Consider the following 17,398-nt stretch of genomic DNA (forward strand, 5'->3'; position numbering starts at 1 on the left):
AATCTTTTCATTTATGGCCTTTGAAGTTCTGTAAAGCAAAGGAAAGCTGAAATAAGAACATAAGCACAGGTTTCACTTAGTGACCATTTTGCTTAACAATCAAGTTGCAGGTTTCAATTGTGGTTGCTAAACACAAGCTATGTGTAGCTGAAATCATGGGGAAACTAGTATTTTAGTTTTGGTTTATTTTTACATGCATCCAGAGAAATATACTTTACCCAACATAAACAAAGGATATGAGTCAGATGTGGGAAAGAAGGTGCGTGCCTGTTATTTATTTTATCTCACACTTTGGTGGAATAAGAGTAAGAGTCTTTCCTTATTCCTTATTCTGTGGCAACTGTGGGCAGTTATTATTTGTTATATGCTCTAGAGTTCAGTATTTCAAGTTTACAGTAGTCAAATTGTTATGGGACAGTGCAGAATGGACGTAAAACTGTACAAGTCTATCCCAATTGCCTGGTTTTCAAAACACAGCAAACCACACAACAGCCATCCATGTTTTCTTGCAAGGGGAGCGTGCTCATTAGGGATATGCATAATGGTGCAGGCAAACCCAGTTTTCTGAGAATGGTTCATGTGTCTGGAACAGGAAGTTCTGTAGACTCCTTTCTGTTCCTAATGATAAAGGTCTGGAAACTCACAAGCCACACTTGGAATCTCGGTGGGCCTTTTCCAGGAGGAAAATGGAATGTTCTGAAAGAAACTGGAATGTTTCAAAGTCAAACTCTATTCTGATTCACAAAATTAGGAAACCATAACTATTGATTTAACCAGAATGAAACTGCATATTTTATTGGTGATAATTTATCTTCTTTTGGAACAAACAGTCCTCCTTAACAGAGGTTTCTACATCCTGGGAAGGGGGACCAGACTTTGAGCCTACACGCCTAGGTCTCTGCCAAAACATTTTGGCCTCTCGTTTAAGAAGAGTCAACCTCACAGGGAAGGGAAGGGAAAGGAAAGGAAAGGGAGGAACAGAAGGCAGCTGATTGTGGACGAATTTTTTAGGACAGTTTGGAGCTTTTGGGAGGCTGATTTAGGAGAGAGAAGAAGGGAGAAGTTTCTACTCCTCATTCAAAGTTCGCTGGAGGTTTATTATTACAGTCTCTTCCTTGCCTCACTTTACAATCCAGCTCGTGAAAGAGGCGGGGGGAAAGGGGAGCTGCGGGGGGTGGGGGAGAGAACTGTGGAGCCAAAAGCTTTCTCTTCTTTCCAAAACTGAGCAGAGAGGAGGGGCAGCAGAGGCTGGTCGCCTGAGCTTACACCGGTCACGAGAGTGTAAACTTCGGACTCCTTCAGACGGCTGAGCAAGAGGTCTAGAGTTCCATCTATCCATTCTTCCGTCCGTCCATCCATCCATCCATCCATCCTTGTTCCTGATCAGAAGATCCCGGGCATCCGGCATGGAAATCCAATAAGGAGTTTTGTGTTTACAGCAGCAAATTCCTCCAGCATCTGAGTTTTCTATGTGACCCCTTGTGTGCCAACATGAAAGGTAAACCCATGAGTGGGTGGCTATTTCATAAAGTAGGTATTGGAAAGAGCTGGGCGGTTCTGAAAGAGCAGGAGGCTTGTCAGCAGTGAACCTGGGCTTATTGTGGAAGCAAATATCTTTGCAAGAGGGTTTATGTTTTGTGTGTGTTTGTGTGTAAGAGAAACTGAAGTTGGGTGGATTTCTAGTCATTAAGAATGAAAACTGCCATTTGTTCTTAAAGAAAAGCCCAGGTTCTTGTAAGTTGTTTAGAGACTCTTCTTTTTGGATTTTTTTAAAATTAAAAAAAAACTCAGTCCAGGGGTGCAGAGTGTTCACTCGCATGATTTCTGCTTTCTGTAGCACATATTTCTTGGCCACTTATCTAAAAAAAAAGTTTTAAAATTTGCCTGTGCAGTTTTTGGAGAGACCAGTGGGGGGTTGCCAGCATTTCGTGATGTTCTTCTAGACATCTGGCAGTGATTAGATTCCAGTAGAGGCTTAACTGCCTTATGAAATATATTTGGCATTTTTTCCCTCAAGATCTATAGACTGGAAAAATATTTGGCCTTTGCTGTGCATTGCATATGCCGAAAGCTCAAGTTTACAACCCAGCTGCCCCCACCAGCCTTTGAATCACACGTTAAGGGAAAGCGTTTTGGGTTCCCATTGCTTGTGTCATTTTCAATTTCGCCAATGAATCTTCTCTTTGGCATATTTTGGACCTTAATAAAAAAGATACGTTACAGTGCACATCTCATTAATGAAAGTAATAATACGCCAAGTAATCTGCAGAGTAAGCACAAATCTCTGTGCACCCTGGGATCAAATGTTTTCAACCATACAGGAAATAGTTGTGAGCTTTCAAGTGTAGATTTTCAGAAATAATCTTAGTAACTATGTGGATAAACACGCACATGTATGGATATGAGGAAAACTGACTGAATCCTAGCATGCTGTTTGAAGTATGGTATGGGGCTGTTGATGCCAAGAAGGCAGGAAGAGTGATTGTTTTTTCCAGAGACCAATAAAAACACTATTCAGTATAGTCATTTTTTGTTGCCAGAGAAGCAGTCTATAGGGAATAGCATTTAGTTCTGTTAAGCCCACACACATGAAAGTAAGTTTTGAATATCATCTGGTAGTGAGGACAGTCGATTATGCTTAAGATAATTAGAAATTAAAATTATTTTTATCAGTAAAACCACCAGGGGCTCATATTTATTTTTCATGTTCCTACCAAGATCAATGTGATGACATTAGCAAATGAAAAACATTGCATGTTTGCTTAGTAAATAACTTAATGTGCTATTTTCATAAAAAGGGAAGGTTAAGCCCTTTTTGCAGGGGCTTTATTTAGGAATAAAGAAGGAAGAAAATGTTATCTTTTTGCTCTTTATTCCAAATGCTAAGCTAATCATAGTAATACCAGCAAGAATTTTACCTAATGTATACATTTGTATATAATGTAGATCATGATGGATCTTCACTTGATAAAAACATTGCTCCCTTATCAGTGATTGTGAATATTTATTTATGTAGCTTGCATACTTGATAAACTGAAATGACATGCCACTTGCAGACAGATCAGTTGCTAAAAGGATGCTTTCTGTGAATAATTGCTGTTAACTCTAACCTAAGTTTGTGCAGGCTTGTTTAAAAGGCATCCCAATTACTCAATTTCAATTCATATGTATGTAGGTGTGAATAACATAGCATTGGTGAGATTTTTCACTCGATCGAATTAATCAGATACATTTTTTAAAAAAATGTTACAGCTTTTATGCAGTATTGCAGGCTAACTCTGCCTACTGCCAGGAGTTCAATCCTGACCTGTTCAAGGTTGATTCAGCTTTCCATTCAGCCTTCAGAATGAGGATCCAGATTCTTGGGGCAATATTGTAAACTGACATTGTAAACTGTTCAGAGAGTGCTGCAAAGCACTGTGGAGCGGAATATAAGTTTAAGTGCTCTTGCTATTTTAATTTTTAGAATTTGAGATTTTTGCTAACTACAGTAGTGTTCCCCATCTCTTTCAGAACTCACAATTAACCTCTTCTTGCAAAGATTTCCCAGTAATTTTGGAATGTTTTCTCAGATATCCAGAATAATAATAATACAATTTTAAAATCAGGACTTCATTAAAACATCCCTCAGTGAACATTTTCAAATGAACTGATTAATCAAGAGTTATGAAAATTATGTATGGTGTCAAATAAATATATTTCATAATATTGGATCATTAATTTAGCTAATTTGTTTATCTCTCTTGGCACCCTCTCTTTGTATTTGGAACTTTTTAAATTTAGCAGAGTTTAAGCCTTAGACTTATTATATAGTTGTCTCTATTCCTGCCGCACTTTTTATGTAGAACTGTAAAGTATCAGAATAATGACATTGGTAAATATATGTAAAAAGGATAATATATTTTTCATTATTTTTAATATTATGTGACAAATAACCGTCAAGAATCCCTGATGCTCAAGTACATGGGGTCACAGTAAAGATAAATCTATTTGTAAAATTTTCATTGCTTTTCTATTCACCAAGATTGGGCAAAATCAAATTGATGAAGAAGACTGTTTTCCTTCTGCCATAGTGAAAGTTTTTATTCTTAAAAATTGAGCTTCTTTTCCAAATTTCAACTTTTTTCAACATTAAATGGCTAACAAGAAAAAAAGAAAAGAAAGAGGAAAATATGAGAAAATTCTTATGAGTGAAAAATATCATTTTCACTCTCCTACTTTGAAGTTTCACCACTGTTAGGCCCTGGTCTCAGATCAACATTTAGTAATAGTAATAAAGTTGGAAGGAACCTTGGAGATCATCTAGTCCAACCCCCTGCTCAGGAAGAAAACCCTATACCATTTCAGACGAATGGCTGTTCGTTCTCTTCTTAAAAACTTCCAGTGTTGTAACATTCACAGCTTCTGGAGGCAGGTTATTCTGCTGATTAATAGTTCTAACTGTCAGGAAATTTCTCCTTAGTTATAGGTTGCTTCTCTCTTTGGTTAGTTTCCATCCATTGCTTCTTATCTTGCCTTCAGGTGTTTGGACCTAAATGAACACAAAATAGTGATTTTATAACTGGTTGCCAACTGAAGCTAAATGATTATAGTGGAAAAGAATCTGAAATCTGAGTTTGTTGTATTATGTAGATTTATTAATGTAACATATCAGCAGAGGCTATAAAATGCTATGTAATGGAGTACAAATTTTTAGGAATGTAAACATTAAGTATATGGCAAAAATACAGCTGTTTTACGTTTTCTAAATGAAAGCAAGAATACAGTTATGATTAAGTGGACATACAAAAATGTATTTAAAGTTATTGGCTGTACTTTTATCACAGCATTTAGATAATACAAGTGACTCTCATTTAAAAATAAACTAGCTTGGTCCTTAGTTTTAGTAACTAAAAAAACCTAAGGTCTGCAAAGAAAAGATAGCTTTAGAAAGCAATAGAGGAACAGTGAATTATCAACTAGCAACTAGCATGATATGGTTATGCAGCCAGATTGAATTTCTCTTGTTGGGGGTTCTTGGTCTCTTGACCAAAAGATGAGACTAGAATATGCTCTATTTCAGCTTTTCAGGCCTAAGAGGAGCTGAGTATCTATCAAAAAAAGATAAAGAAATTTCTGAGTTTTTCCTTTAGTGATATGAACAACTGCACTGATGTTTCCCCTTGCCTTAATGTTATTTTTAGGAGTCAGAGAATGCAACCTGTCCCTGACCAATGGATAGATTTTCAAGTTCCAGTCAATATATTTGAATCAGCATTTGCACATCCCTTTGTAATTATGAAGTTTACCCATACACAGAAAAGTAAAAACCTGTTTCTTGGATGCAGAATCTAAAGAAAACAATAAATTGAAAACAATAAAATCCGGAGACCCCCAGATAGATTACTGAAGAGCCTTAGTAATCTTGTTCTTACTAACTCTTCTCAGAATTTTCTTTCAGGTTATATATTATCATATTTTCAGAGACTTTGATGACTTATTGGATAGATTCACACATCATGATAAACCAAAGGATGATTAACTTGTCTTTCACTTAGGTGACTTTTTACTTATTGCATTCCGTAAATTAAACTTAATGTGTGACTTTTTAAAGTAAGCCATGGGTAAATAAGCTAGTGTTAGATTATATGACTGTGTCTCTTCTTTCTGTTATTTTTAAAAAATAATTAGAAACTATAATGTGTACTTTTAAACTAGTTTACTGAATCCATGATTTCATTTCCTGCCCAGCAATGTAATCATAAAAATGTGCACATTTTTTACAAACGTATGAAGTAAAACATACTAAAGCAACATACCTACTCTGCCAGCACCAGAAGATCATTCTGATATTCACACAATGTTAAAATAACTTTTAGTTTACATTTTCTTGAAATATCCTGAACAATTACACACAAAGTACAAAAGACAAAGACCCATAATATAGTTGCAGTTGCTATAAAGATGATATTTACTTGTGAATGCCATACACAAGGGATATCAGAATGAAAAAAAAGTTTAATGCTGAATACATTAAGACTGGTTCAGAAAAATCTGAGAAACAAGTGAATGTGGTATGCTATCTTCTACACAAATTTGAGGCAGCAGTTCTTCCATGCAGTTCAGGAAGAAATATCTGATCTGGTTTCAAAAGTTAACTTCATCCTTCCCTAATGTCCAGAGATGGAATTACCATTTTCAGATCTTCCAGTAGCATTTGCCAATAGTGAAATTCTCAATTTTATTTATTTTGCCATTTGAACCTAGTTGCACAGAAATCATTGTGATTATGTTTACAGCACTGGCATTATTACAGCCTTGAACAAAAAAAAAATCTTGTCATCTGAATCCTCAATACTAAACCTGACAGCCCTTTAAAATAGACCAGGTAAGGAAACAGAACGCCATAAGAACACTAAAATTCTGTTCTTATAGGAATATATTGAAAGCCTGACAGAGTTTATCTCTCCTTTTATCTTATACCAAAGAGAGTCAAAGCAGGATAATTTTGAGTTTCTTCTTCACCTCTTGCTTCTTACTAAGGTAAATTGATGTTTTCTTAAAAAGCTGTGGGCACCTTTTTTAGGACTGAGTGTTCCTGTACAGATGTCTGAGGGCTCCTCAGTAGAAACTTAAACTCTTTCTTTGTCTATTTCTCTGCTGGGAACAGAGGTTTTTTTTTACTGATGCTGTTTGCAGGGGTTCTCCAGTCTAAGGAGCCAAAGATAGGAGGCAAGAGTGAAGAGAGTCTCTAACACTTTTTTTCTTACTCTTTCCTTCATGCCATTGTTAAGTGAGGATCTTTCAGTTTGTATTAGTTTGTATTGCTGTAAAAACCTTTGCTGTAATAAAATCAGTAGTTTGGGAAAATTAGATTTATTGTTATACAAACTTTTACTGTTGTAAAATCTTTAATAAAATTACTATTAAAAATGTACTTATACAGCAACAATTTTATTGCCGAGAACAATACATCTGCAATTGGATCTACAGCACCCACTTAGTTTAAATTAGCTGATTCTGATGAATGACATTACCAGATATTCCCAAAGATCAGAAATACATCAGGAATGGACAATATGTCAATCTATTCTTTGTGAGCATCTTTTGTGTGAGGACAATTCAATTCACTTTTCATTTGTAATCTTTTCTTTTGGTTACATGCCTGATTTCATTCTTTGAGTATAGGTATTCCTTATTTAGTGATTACAACATTCAGTGACCATCCACAGTTACAACAGTGATGATAAAGTAAGTTTATGACCAATCCTTGCATTTACAACCTTCTGTAAAAAAACCAAAAGCTGTAAAGCACAAAGGGAAGCTGAAGTAAGATATCATAAAGACAGTTGTGGTTTCACTTAGTGATAACTTTGCCTAACAATCTGCAAGTCCCAGTTGTGCTTGCTAAATGAGGATTACCTGTACACAACATTTCAGCACCATTGTATCAGTCATTTAAATTTTTGAAATATTTTAACTTTATTTACAGTGCCTTATTATTAAGGCTCAAATATTGCTTATGCAAGTATGGCAAATGTCTGTACAAAAATTATGCCGCAAAACTGAAGTTTAAGTGCAATAGTTATGCAAGAATATAATTGGCTTTAAGAAAATAAATATTTTTTAATATGGAAGAAATCTTTAAACATAAATGATATGTCTTAATTTCTATCAGACTGAAATATGTTACTTAATACTGAGAAATTTAAATAGAAAATTAATTCCATTGTATACACAGCAAATTCAAATTCTTCATTATTAACTTATTTAGAACCTTCAAGAAACACTATGATTCCTTCAGAACAGCATATGTTTTATACTAACTTTCAAGATCCACTCATGTATACGTGATTAAAATTCCAAAAGCAGTTGGTGATTAAATTTAGGATAAATTTAACGACAACATTTTCTCTTAACAGTTCTCAATTTTGGAGTACTTTTTGTTAAAATCATGTTTGAGTTATTTATATTTTACAAGAACTTAACCCTTTTACATTTGCCAAGAACGACATTAATAAAGCTTACCAGTACGATTGTAACAGTCCCACTGAAATCATCTTGAAATCCAAAAACTCTTGGAACTGACAAACTATCGGAGAAAGAAAAGGATTTAAATCTATATGAGTATAAAATATTGCTGTTAGCTTCCAATTTTCTTTCTTGAGCTCAATGACTTATGTATATATGCTACATCATATAGATATATAACATCAGTACAGAAATTATGCCAATTTTACTTCACTTTTTTTGTTGATACAATGTGTTTTGGATGGAAACATACTAACTACCCCTTTTCAAGATATTGCTTAAAAACAGCCCCTCCTGGAAAATATTAAATCAATGAATTTAGAAGTATAGAGAGTCAGATTTGAATTCTTATTTAACTATGTAGGTGACTGTGAATGTATTCTTGTGACATACTTCACAAGTCTGCTACTAACAGTGCAGACTCCATACTGAGGCAAGTGTAAAATCAAACATTGTTTGTTGGTCACCATCCTTTCTGATTGCTAAGCTTTGTGTTGTTGGCAAGTCAGTTTTGCCTCTCTCCCCCCCCCACTTTCTTTAGAATTTACTAAGGAACTTGTGACCCATTGGGTCGATGTTTCAGGAATATTTCTTTACCTAAAACAGAGTAACAGAATAATCATGGGCTGGCAAAAACAACAACAACATAGGAGCATCTTTCACATCCTGCTGCTTCCCCATTGCTTTTTTTGTAGGAAGCTGGTAGAGAGTGTTAGAAATGATAATCAAAACAGCACTGAAGCGGGCACAGCTTTGCCAAGTTTCAATCCCACTGAAATACTGGGTCTTGGAATTTGGGTGCATGCTTTTATGTTGATTCAAAAAATGTTGCCTTGTTATGCACAGTTTTGCCTAATTGTAGGTTATAATCAGACAGAGTTTAATACTGGTGTATGTAATAAACGTAAACAACGTTGGTTGTTCAGTATAAAACTTGCTGAATAATAAAAACTTGCAGTTAGACTGATTGACTTAAAAACTTGGAAACCACATACTGAATCATTTTTTATCTTAATTTCTTTCTCATTCCTTATGTTTTCATGCCAAACACTGTTCTTAGTTATTAATATGAGAGATACCATGAGTCCAGCTTGCTAGAACTAATTCCCTCTGCTCTGTAATTTCAGTTCTCTTAGCCTTGCTTGCAGCCATTGTTTGGGAAGAAAATATATGTTCTGTACACCACTTACTTTTTTCATGTTACGTAACTTCTAATCTAGTGAATGTTATATAGTTGAATGAATATTTGGATCTACTGTAGATCACAAGTTGTTCCCTTCTAATGATTTATCCTTTTGTTCTTTCATACTTTTATTTCTATTTGAGGCTCAGATCATCTAAAAGATCCAATTCAAATAGGGAGGATGGAGTGCCTGAAACTAGCAAGAAAGCTTGTGTAGTGTTTATCCAATACAGCCTGTGGAAGCATCTGATCCTTTTGTTACTAATTATGGGTCATATCTGGATCCTTTTGTTACTAATTATGGGTCATATCTGTTCGTTATGGCATCCACCTTAGTTTCTAGTTGTCTGGCTTTGTGAAGTTGGTATGACAAAGCTTTAGCATTCGTCTTGATTATTTGATTATTTTTCTTAATAATTAAATATCCATTTATGCTCACAATGGTTGGCCATTGTCTTCTTCTCCAATAACTGAGAGGGTTACTGGCCCAAAGTCATCCAGATGGCTTCATGCTTATGCAGGCCAAAGCTCTTCCTAGTCTGGTACCTTTAATCATGACACAAAACTATCTTTCATATTATGGATACATTTTTATAATCTATGCTAGGGGTAGGCAACCTTGGCTCTTTTATGACTCCTGGACTTCAACTCCCAGAATTGCTGAGCCAGCATGGCTGGCTCAGGAATTCTGGGAATTGAAGTCCACGAGTCATAAAAGAGCCAAGGTTGCCTGCCCCTGATCTATGCTAAGAATTTTCAAATGAGGGGGTCAGTAACTGTAATTTAAAGAAAAATATCCTGGAACTACTAATAAACTGATACAGTTACTGAATAGAAAATTGGCTGTCTGAGGCAAACTCTTTCCTTTCCCTTTCCTCCCCTTTTCCATGTTCCTCCTGTTTGTCCGTTATAGCAGTCCACCCACCTAATTTTTGAGGAAGCCTCAGATTCCATAGAACCCAGTCTAATCAACTTCATTTCATATACCTCCATTTGTGTTGAGATTGTAGTCCTTAGGACCCCAGATGTGCGTTGCCACAGTGACTGTAGTTATGAGAATTGTGCCCCAATAATCTGGAGTGGAACACGTTAGGTAAAGAAGTTTTAAACCAGTGCAATCTGCTTGGGGTGATTCAAGTAGAGAGCAGGATATCAGTATTATTGATAGATATTTATGCATACATGTGTGAACAAATCATTAAATGAAATAAGACACCAATCTTTTTTTTTCCTTTTTTCCTCTGGCTTTGTGGTAGGTGGGCTTTGCTTCTTCATAATTATATTAGTTTACGATTTTGGTTCTGTATTTTAAGGCAGTTTTTCAGATCATTTTACAAGTTTTCTCCAACTTCCAGTGCAAATCTGCAAACAGAGTCATGAATCTTGCATAATGCCTATCAGATGCATATATTAATAAATGATGGTAAAGTGGATACTTGGCAATTTTGTTGACCACAATTTTATTTGTACCTATTTTTTTAAAAAAAAAATCTATAGAAAGAATGTCTGTGAATGAGATGAGAAACTTCCAAATTTCTTACTAGGAGGTCTTCTCTGTTGTTCATCTGGGTTCCTTTTCTCCTCTTCCAAATCAGGATGGAGTTAAATATCTTTCTTTGTTAGTGTTACTGTAGTTGGCAACGACAATACATTTTAAGCCAAATGTAGTTTTCTTTCTAAAATGTTTTGTAAGAAAAAACTGGACTGTTCTATTACACTACATATTGGACCACCCAATAATTTCCATACACAGATTGCTGACTACGACCAGATGATATATTTGTGAATCAGACAAGCAGAGCTTCATGATTAAAACAAAGAGTCAGGAAATAAATAGCATTAAGAGGGGATTAATGTTGATATTTTTCATATTACTTTGTATCAAATGATACATTTAAATGCAGTTTCTATGCAAATTTTTCGGTAGGTCTGGATGTATTTTCATATATATTTATAATACATAAAAATCTAAATTATGTATCCTAATCTCTCTCATCTTGATGTTTATACAGTATTGATGTTCATAACTTTGTAACTTTTTTTTTAACAGACGATTTTGTCGAAGAGGAAGAGGTTCAGTCCTTTGGTTATAAGAGGTTTGGTAAGTTAGACAACCCCTTCACATTTGCACAGTGTAGACAAAACAATTGCTCCAATGAATTCTCACTATGTGTTACTTTGAAACATGGTTAAAACATTAAAAATATTGCTTGCCAATAGAGGCAAGGAATCCGTAGTGGTGAGATTGATAAAGAATATTGGTTATTTCACTGGTGATTTTACAGAATGTGCTTATGAGAGGGATTTGTTTTAGAACATTGGCTTATTTATATAAAAGCTGTTACTGTTTTTGCTATTCAGTAAGACTCTTTCTCTGTTAGTAACTATCATCCAACATTTGCAAGTATTATTTTCTAAATAGCAGGATGAGTTGCCATGTCAGTAAAAAGTGCCAAATTAAGTGATTTGCATTTCCATTAAACATAAAAAATACAGCCTTTTGATGTTCAATACACCAATCAGTAACTATTAAGAATATCTTATCTTCCCCATGTAAATATATGGGTGTGAAAGTTTAGCACAACGCTTCCCCAGCCTGGATAAATTGCCCACAATTGGGTAAAAGTGGGTTTGTTGTTGTTGTTGTTGTTGTTTGGATAATGACACATAAACTCATTATCCATTCTCGACAGGAACACTTAAATTGACTTTAAGGGTTTTACTTACATTGGGGAAAAATGAACTTTCTAATACGCAGTTTTGGCTAATGAAGGAAAAAAATTGAGAAGTATTCCTTTAGCACTTCTGTAAATTATCATGCTAAAATATGTTGTTTCACTGTTAATAAATGGGCATAAATGAAGTGATTATTCCAAACTTTGAAATTCTAGAAACTGAATCCTAGGTGAAAATCACCATGTTTTTCTACCATGCTTACTCATGCCCTATTGTAGAGAATTTCAAAGCCATGTTTTAATGCTCTTACAACTGCTTAGGTAGATGTAACATACAAAAGTGAATACTAAAAAGTGAATACATTTGTTGTTTTGATTTTGAACCTGCTGAAGCTCTTGCTCATTTTTTCTATATTAAATTTGTATAGAGATATTTATAGATAGGAAGTAAATTTTATTTTTTAATGTCTCTTTCTAATCATCCAGATAATGTTTCTGTTTCTGTCAGCAGCCCAAATTACAAGTTAGCTAAATTCTAGGGTTTGTTTATAATGTTTGTTATGGTATTATTAAGGATCCACTTATTAACTATTAATATACTATATATTCAGTAGCCGAGCTTCACATATTTTATGATTTTTACATTGTTGTTCCTGGACTATAATGAAGTTACTATGAACATGGCAATAAAAAGTAATATTTTGCATTATTTTACATCTGCTTAGTCTTCATATAATAGTGAAAATGCAAATGACCTGTTAAAAATACTAGTTGGCCATGTGTCACTGCTGGAATTATAACTGAAAAGGATATTAGGTTGTTTATAAAAAAATAAATCTAATTATTACAAAGCTGTTTTCAAGCTACCAGTCTGTCTGTGGAAAATAAATCTCAAAAGTTGACAATTGTAGAATAAATTTGACCAACACAGCTGCATTTGTCTGTTCCAATTTTAAGAACATTTTTGGGGTTTTTTTTTCCTGATATGGTTTGGTATCCAGGCAAATTATGATGCCTCATTCATGATCCTTTGTTAGACAGTTGAATTTGCTGCAGGCACATTCTTTCTCCCCTGGTCACTTATCATGGCTCTTCATGGGCCTTTTGACTTAGACTGCAGGAAAAACAACATATCTCATATCCAAGAACATATCAGCTCCTGTAATCCCCAAACCATTCATTGTAAAATATCATTCAGGCATTATGTAACTTCCTAATAAATATTGATTCACCATTTTTCTGGAAAATCACTGTTTGTTATGAAATGTGTGCCCAGTGATTTTTCAAAATGCAAAGGTCACCAGTTAATAAAGATTGGGAAAGATATACTGTATAATCCTGGTTCCACTTGAGAGATTTAAAGATTTTCTGCAGCTTCTATTAAAAAAAGGTGTTACAAGACCATACTTTTTAGTGATTCTGTTATTTTGTGAAGAAAGCTAAATGATACCATTTAACATATTTTGACAGACACTTTGGGATGTTGTCAACTGTGGCTATTTGTTGACAGCATTGTTATATCTATGGAACACTTATAAATGTGTGTGTAAAAATTTGCTTGGAAATGAATCATGTTGCTGGCTCTCAGATATAGATATAGAACTAAGTGAAATATGTATATCCTCTTTGTCAGATTATCAGTCTCAAGTTTTGGGGCCCTATATATTTTGAAATTTGTCAGCTCTCAAAGTAATAGCATATTATGTCCATATCTGAGCTAACATTTCAGTTGACCCGCATGCAGAAAGATTACTCTATGTAAAAACAAAGTGTCACATTCTGAGAATACAGTCTAACCTTTAAGATGCATTTTAGTGATAATTATAATGCAGTCTAATGCATTTCTTCTGTATAGAAGTGTTATATAGTGGGCTCTTAGGTGCAGGAATGATGACACGAGGCTGAGTACAGGATAACTCATACTTTATTTCTTGCTAGAACTGTACTGAAGCATGGGCTGCAACCAGCCGCAATATATAGTCTAGCCCCTAGGCGGCAGCCAATAGGTTTGAACCAACTCTTGCCGCCTGGGGCTAGCCAATTGCAGGACAGGAGACAGTCTGGATTGCTGGAGAGCCGTTAGCTGCTCCAGCAACCCACATGGTGTATCACCAAAACCCAGTACATAACAAGAAGCATGCTGAACATTAACCAAGAACTGTAGCTCTGAAATAAAAGGGGCCAGGTGATACTGATCCTCAAAATATTGCACTGGTTGCCTATAAACCCAATATATTATTTGTGTGTAAATACTTTCATAATTTAAGAACCATGAATGTATAATGAATGGTTTTCCCAGTAATGTTAAACTCAGGTTTTAACACTGGTTAGGTCCTACTTGTGATCCCTTCCAGTGGGAATGGCATATAATGAGAGAATTTGAGATAGGCCCCACTTGGCAATACTTTGAGATAAAAACTATTTTTTACAGTTGTTTGGACTGTAATGTGGCTCTGGGTCTTCTTCAGATTTTGTCTGTTGATTTATATCTATCTTCTCTTTTGTGTGATTCTTTTTGTTGGGAAAAAAAAGGCTCCTTGTGTGTTTTTGGCAATGATGCACGGTATATTTTATATTTTGCACTGTCTTGGAATTATTTTATCCAAAGGACAGAATGTATAAGTGAAGGATATTAATAAGGTGAATACTGAAATAAATTAAATAACTTCAACAAGGTTAGTCTTAACTATGTGAGTAGAAATGTAGTATTTGCTCTTTATTGCTACTGATGGTAATTTCAGAACCAGTAAACAGCACCAAGCTGTATGCTAACTTTCCTGTGAAATAATCATTTCTTAATGATCTCATTATGATAACAGATGTTTATAGATTTTTCTTTCTGAGTTACTGAGAAAAATAAAAAAAGTTTGATATAGTATGTGAGCTATTAATATCAGTGTTAGAATTTATGTATTTATATATAATTTATATATAATTGAGCCAGTTTGTTTAAGGGATCAGGCTAGAAATCAAGAGACAGAGGTTGAGAGAGTGACTGGCGCAAAATCACAACTCACAGTCTCCTGGTTTCTAGCCTGGTGCCTTAACCACATTCCTGTCAGTAATTAAGTTCAGCTGCATGTATGTGATCACGTACCCAGAAATCATGGACTGGACTTTGCACTTTTTGGCAAACCTCTGATAGGCTGTAGTGCCTTGGCACTAGCTTCGAAGGGACATTTTGTTAATCTTGTAAAATGTTCCTCCAAATAATTTTTAAAACTCTAATTCAATACTATTGTACTTGTGATAGCTAGATAGTTTTTTAACAGTGCTGTATTCATCTAACCAAAAGATTAAAAATAAAATAACTGGAGAAATATATCCTCCTTTGAAGCCCTTTTCAAAGGTTCCAGTGATAGCTGAGTGAGTGGGCTTTGCTAGCAGATGGAAGAATGCAATGCTATTTAGATGACTGACTTGATCTGATCTGGTGATTTTTATCTACTTGGGAATAGTTTTGCTGCTTCTAAGGGTATCCTGTTCTAGTGACAGAATGGGATGTGTATCCCACTGGTGCTATGGAATGTTATACTGTATGCTTGGCAAAGCCAAAAGATTTGCTGACTTATCCTTTCTCTGTTTTACCAGGTTGATGAAGTGCCTGAGAAGGCATGTTTTCTTATCACCCTCAGATAGTCATTAGTCATAGACTATCTTTCAGTAAACTGAAGAAAAACTAATCGTTCTGTAAGGCAGGCTTTTCCTGTTGAGAAATCCTTCCTCAACAAATTGTAAAAAATGATTACTCTGAGATTTGCCCCCTGAAAATCCCATTGAATCTTGTTGCCCTATATTGTATGATAATGTAGGTCACAATTTTGTTTTATTTTAAATTGCCAACCAAATTGGGGAAAAATGAATATTTAAAAAATCATTATCATCTGTAGGTACAATCCCAGAGTTACATATTAGCTGGAACGAGGCTAATATAAAAAACAATGAATGGAGAACAGATACATTCCACTTTGTAAACACTCTCGATTTTCAGTGGTCTCCTTAGAGTTAAAGATTCAAGCTAGTACTCCCATGAAAAATACTTGGTATAACATTTAGAAATGTTGATCGTTGTTCATTGAAGTAAAAGTGTATTGAATCATTCAAAGAAACTGAAGTGGTTTGTTCTTCAGTGCTATACATTTGGTATGTAGATAGCCTACAATTTTGGAATGTTCTCTGTTTATTTTGAGAAAATAAATCCTTCAATTGATGTATTTAGGAATCTGTCATTGCTGGGTTAACAAGAACTGCGTTACAGTTTTTGGAAGACTATGTAATAAAAAAACATGTATTTGGAGGAAATCTCATTGTTCTTATGGCATGAAGGGAAAAAAATGTTTCCAGGAACAAAGAAGAAAAAAACACTTTTCAATTTAAGATTGAAACAATCATTAGCTTCATGCTTCTAAATGATCTCTCTGAACGAACTAGGGAGATGTGTGACACCTTGACAGATGAATGTGCTAGGTCCACAGGGGTAGGCAACCTTGGCTCTTTTATGACTGGTGGACTTCAACTCCCAGAATTCCTGAGCCAGCTGTGCTGGCTCAGGAATTCTGGGAGTTGAAGTCCATGAATCATAAAAGAGCCAAGGTTGCCTACCCCTGCTAGGAGGAGAATATACTCCCACATACCCTTGAAGAAAGAGTTAACAAAAACCAGAATTTCTGAAGTGTGGTGGGTAAGATTAATCTATGGAAATTCTAGAATCAAGCAATTAAGTAAAACCAGGTTCTTCTTTCAGTTTCCCATCTTTTCAGACCCAGGAGTCAGAGGTCTTTAGTAACACACAGCTGCTTGCTCTCCTAAAATGAAATGAAGGTTTACAAATCAAGTTGTCTAAGCTGGAAGGGTCAACTATTCCAGATTTTTCTTTTTCATAACAGGCTTTGATAAGACATGCAGCTACCTGAAATAGGTCTTTTTTCAAATAAGGAATTATATTTGCCTCCCCCATGCTATAATATTTGCAGAATCACCTAGTGACTTATAAGATTTTTAACAAGTAATCTTAATCATATAATGATTTTTAGATTTTGGATCAATAATGTCTTCATTTATGTTAATTATATCTTGCATTATATTTTATATCTTAGGAATTTGGTAATTTGGTAATGCTTCTTAGATTTTATATATATAATTTTTTAAAAAAAAAAACTTTTTCTAATCAGAATGTTAATGTCTTCACATATGCTTCTTGCCTACTGAGTAAACTGCTGGATTTTCAAATATTAGTACAGAAGATAATGTTAGAAATTAAAAGGCCATTAGCTTCAGAATTGTACATTTATAACATACCTATGCATTCCACCACAAAAGTAATCTTTAAAAGTAAAAAATGCTTATTCCAGTGCAATCCAGAATCACAACTAAATAACTCACTAAATGATAATCTGAGTCTGAGAACACGGAGAGTAAATAGTGGAAGATTGACAAGATGCCAGATACTTTGCCAAGAGAGTGTTAAGGCTGCCTCAGTTCCTGACCTTCTTGTTCCATTTTTTCCCCAACAGACTCTGTTCCTTGCTTT

The 17,398-nt window shown here is 34.8% G+C and overlaps 1 protein-coding gene across 1 annotated transcript in view; it reads left to right on the forward strand.

Moving 5' to 3' along the window:
* Nucleotides 1-1,310: 1,310 nt before the first annotated feature.
* COLEC12 (collectin subfamily member 12) overlaps nt 1,311-17,398 on the forward strand; it is an 85,332-nt gene continuing 69,244 nt past the window's right edge. Inside the window, exons 1-2 of the mRNA XM_083359152.1 lie at nt 1,311-1,498; nt 11,244-11,294. Coding sequence (XP_083215278.1) covers nt 1,492-1,498; nt 11,244-11,294 — 58 coding nt within the window. The 5' untranslated portion in view covers nt 1,311-1,491. The remainder of the gene's footprint in view (nt 1,499-11,243; nt 11,295-17,398) is intronic.

Source organism: Vipera ursinii, assembly GCF_947247035.1.
Source record: "Vipera ursinii genome assembly, chromosome: 3".
Classification (NCBI taxonomy): Eukaryota; Metazoa; Chordata; class Lepidosauria; order Squamata; family Viperidae; genus Vipera; species Vipera ursinii.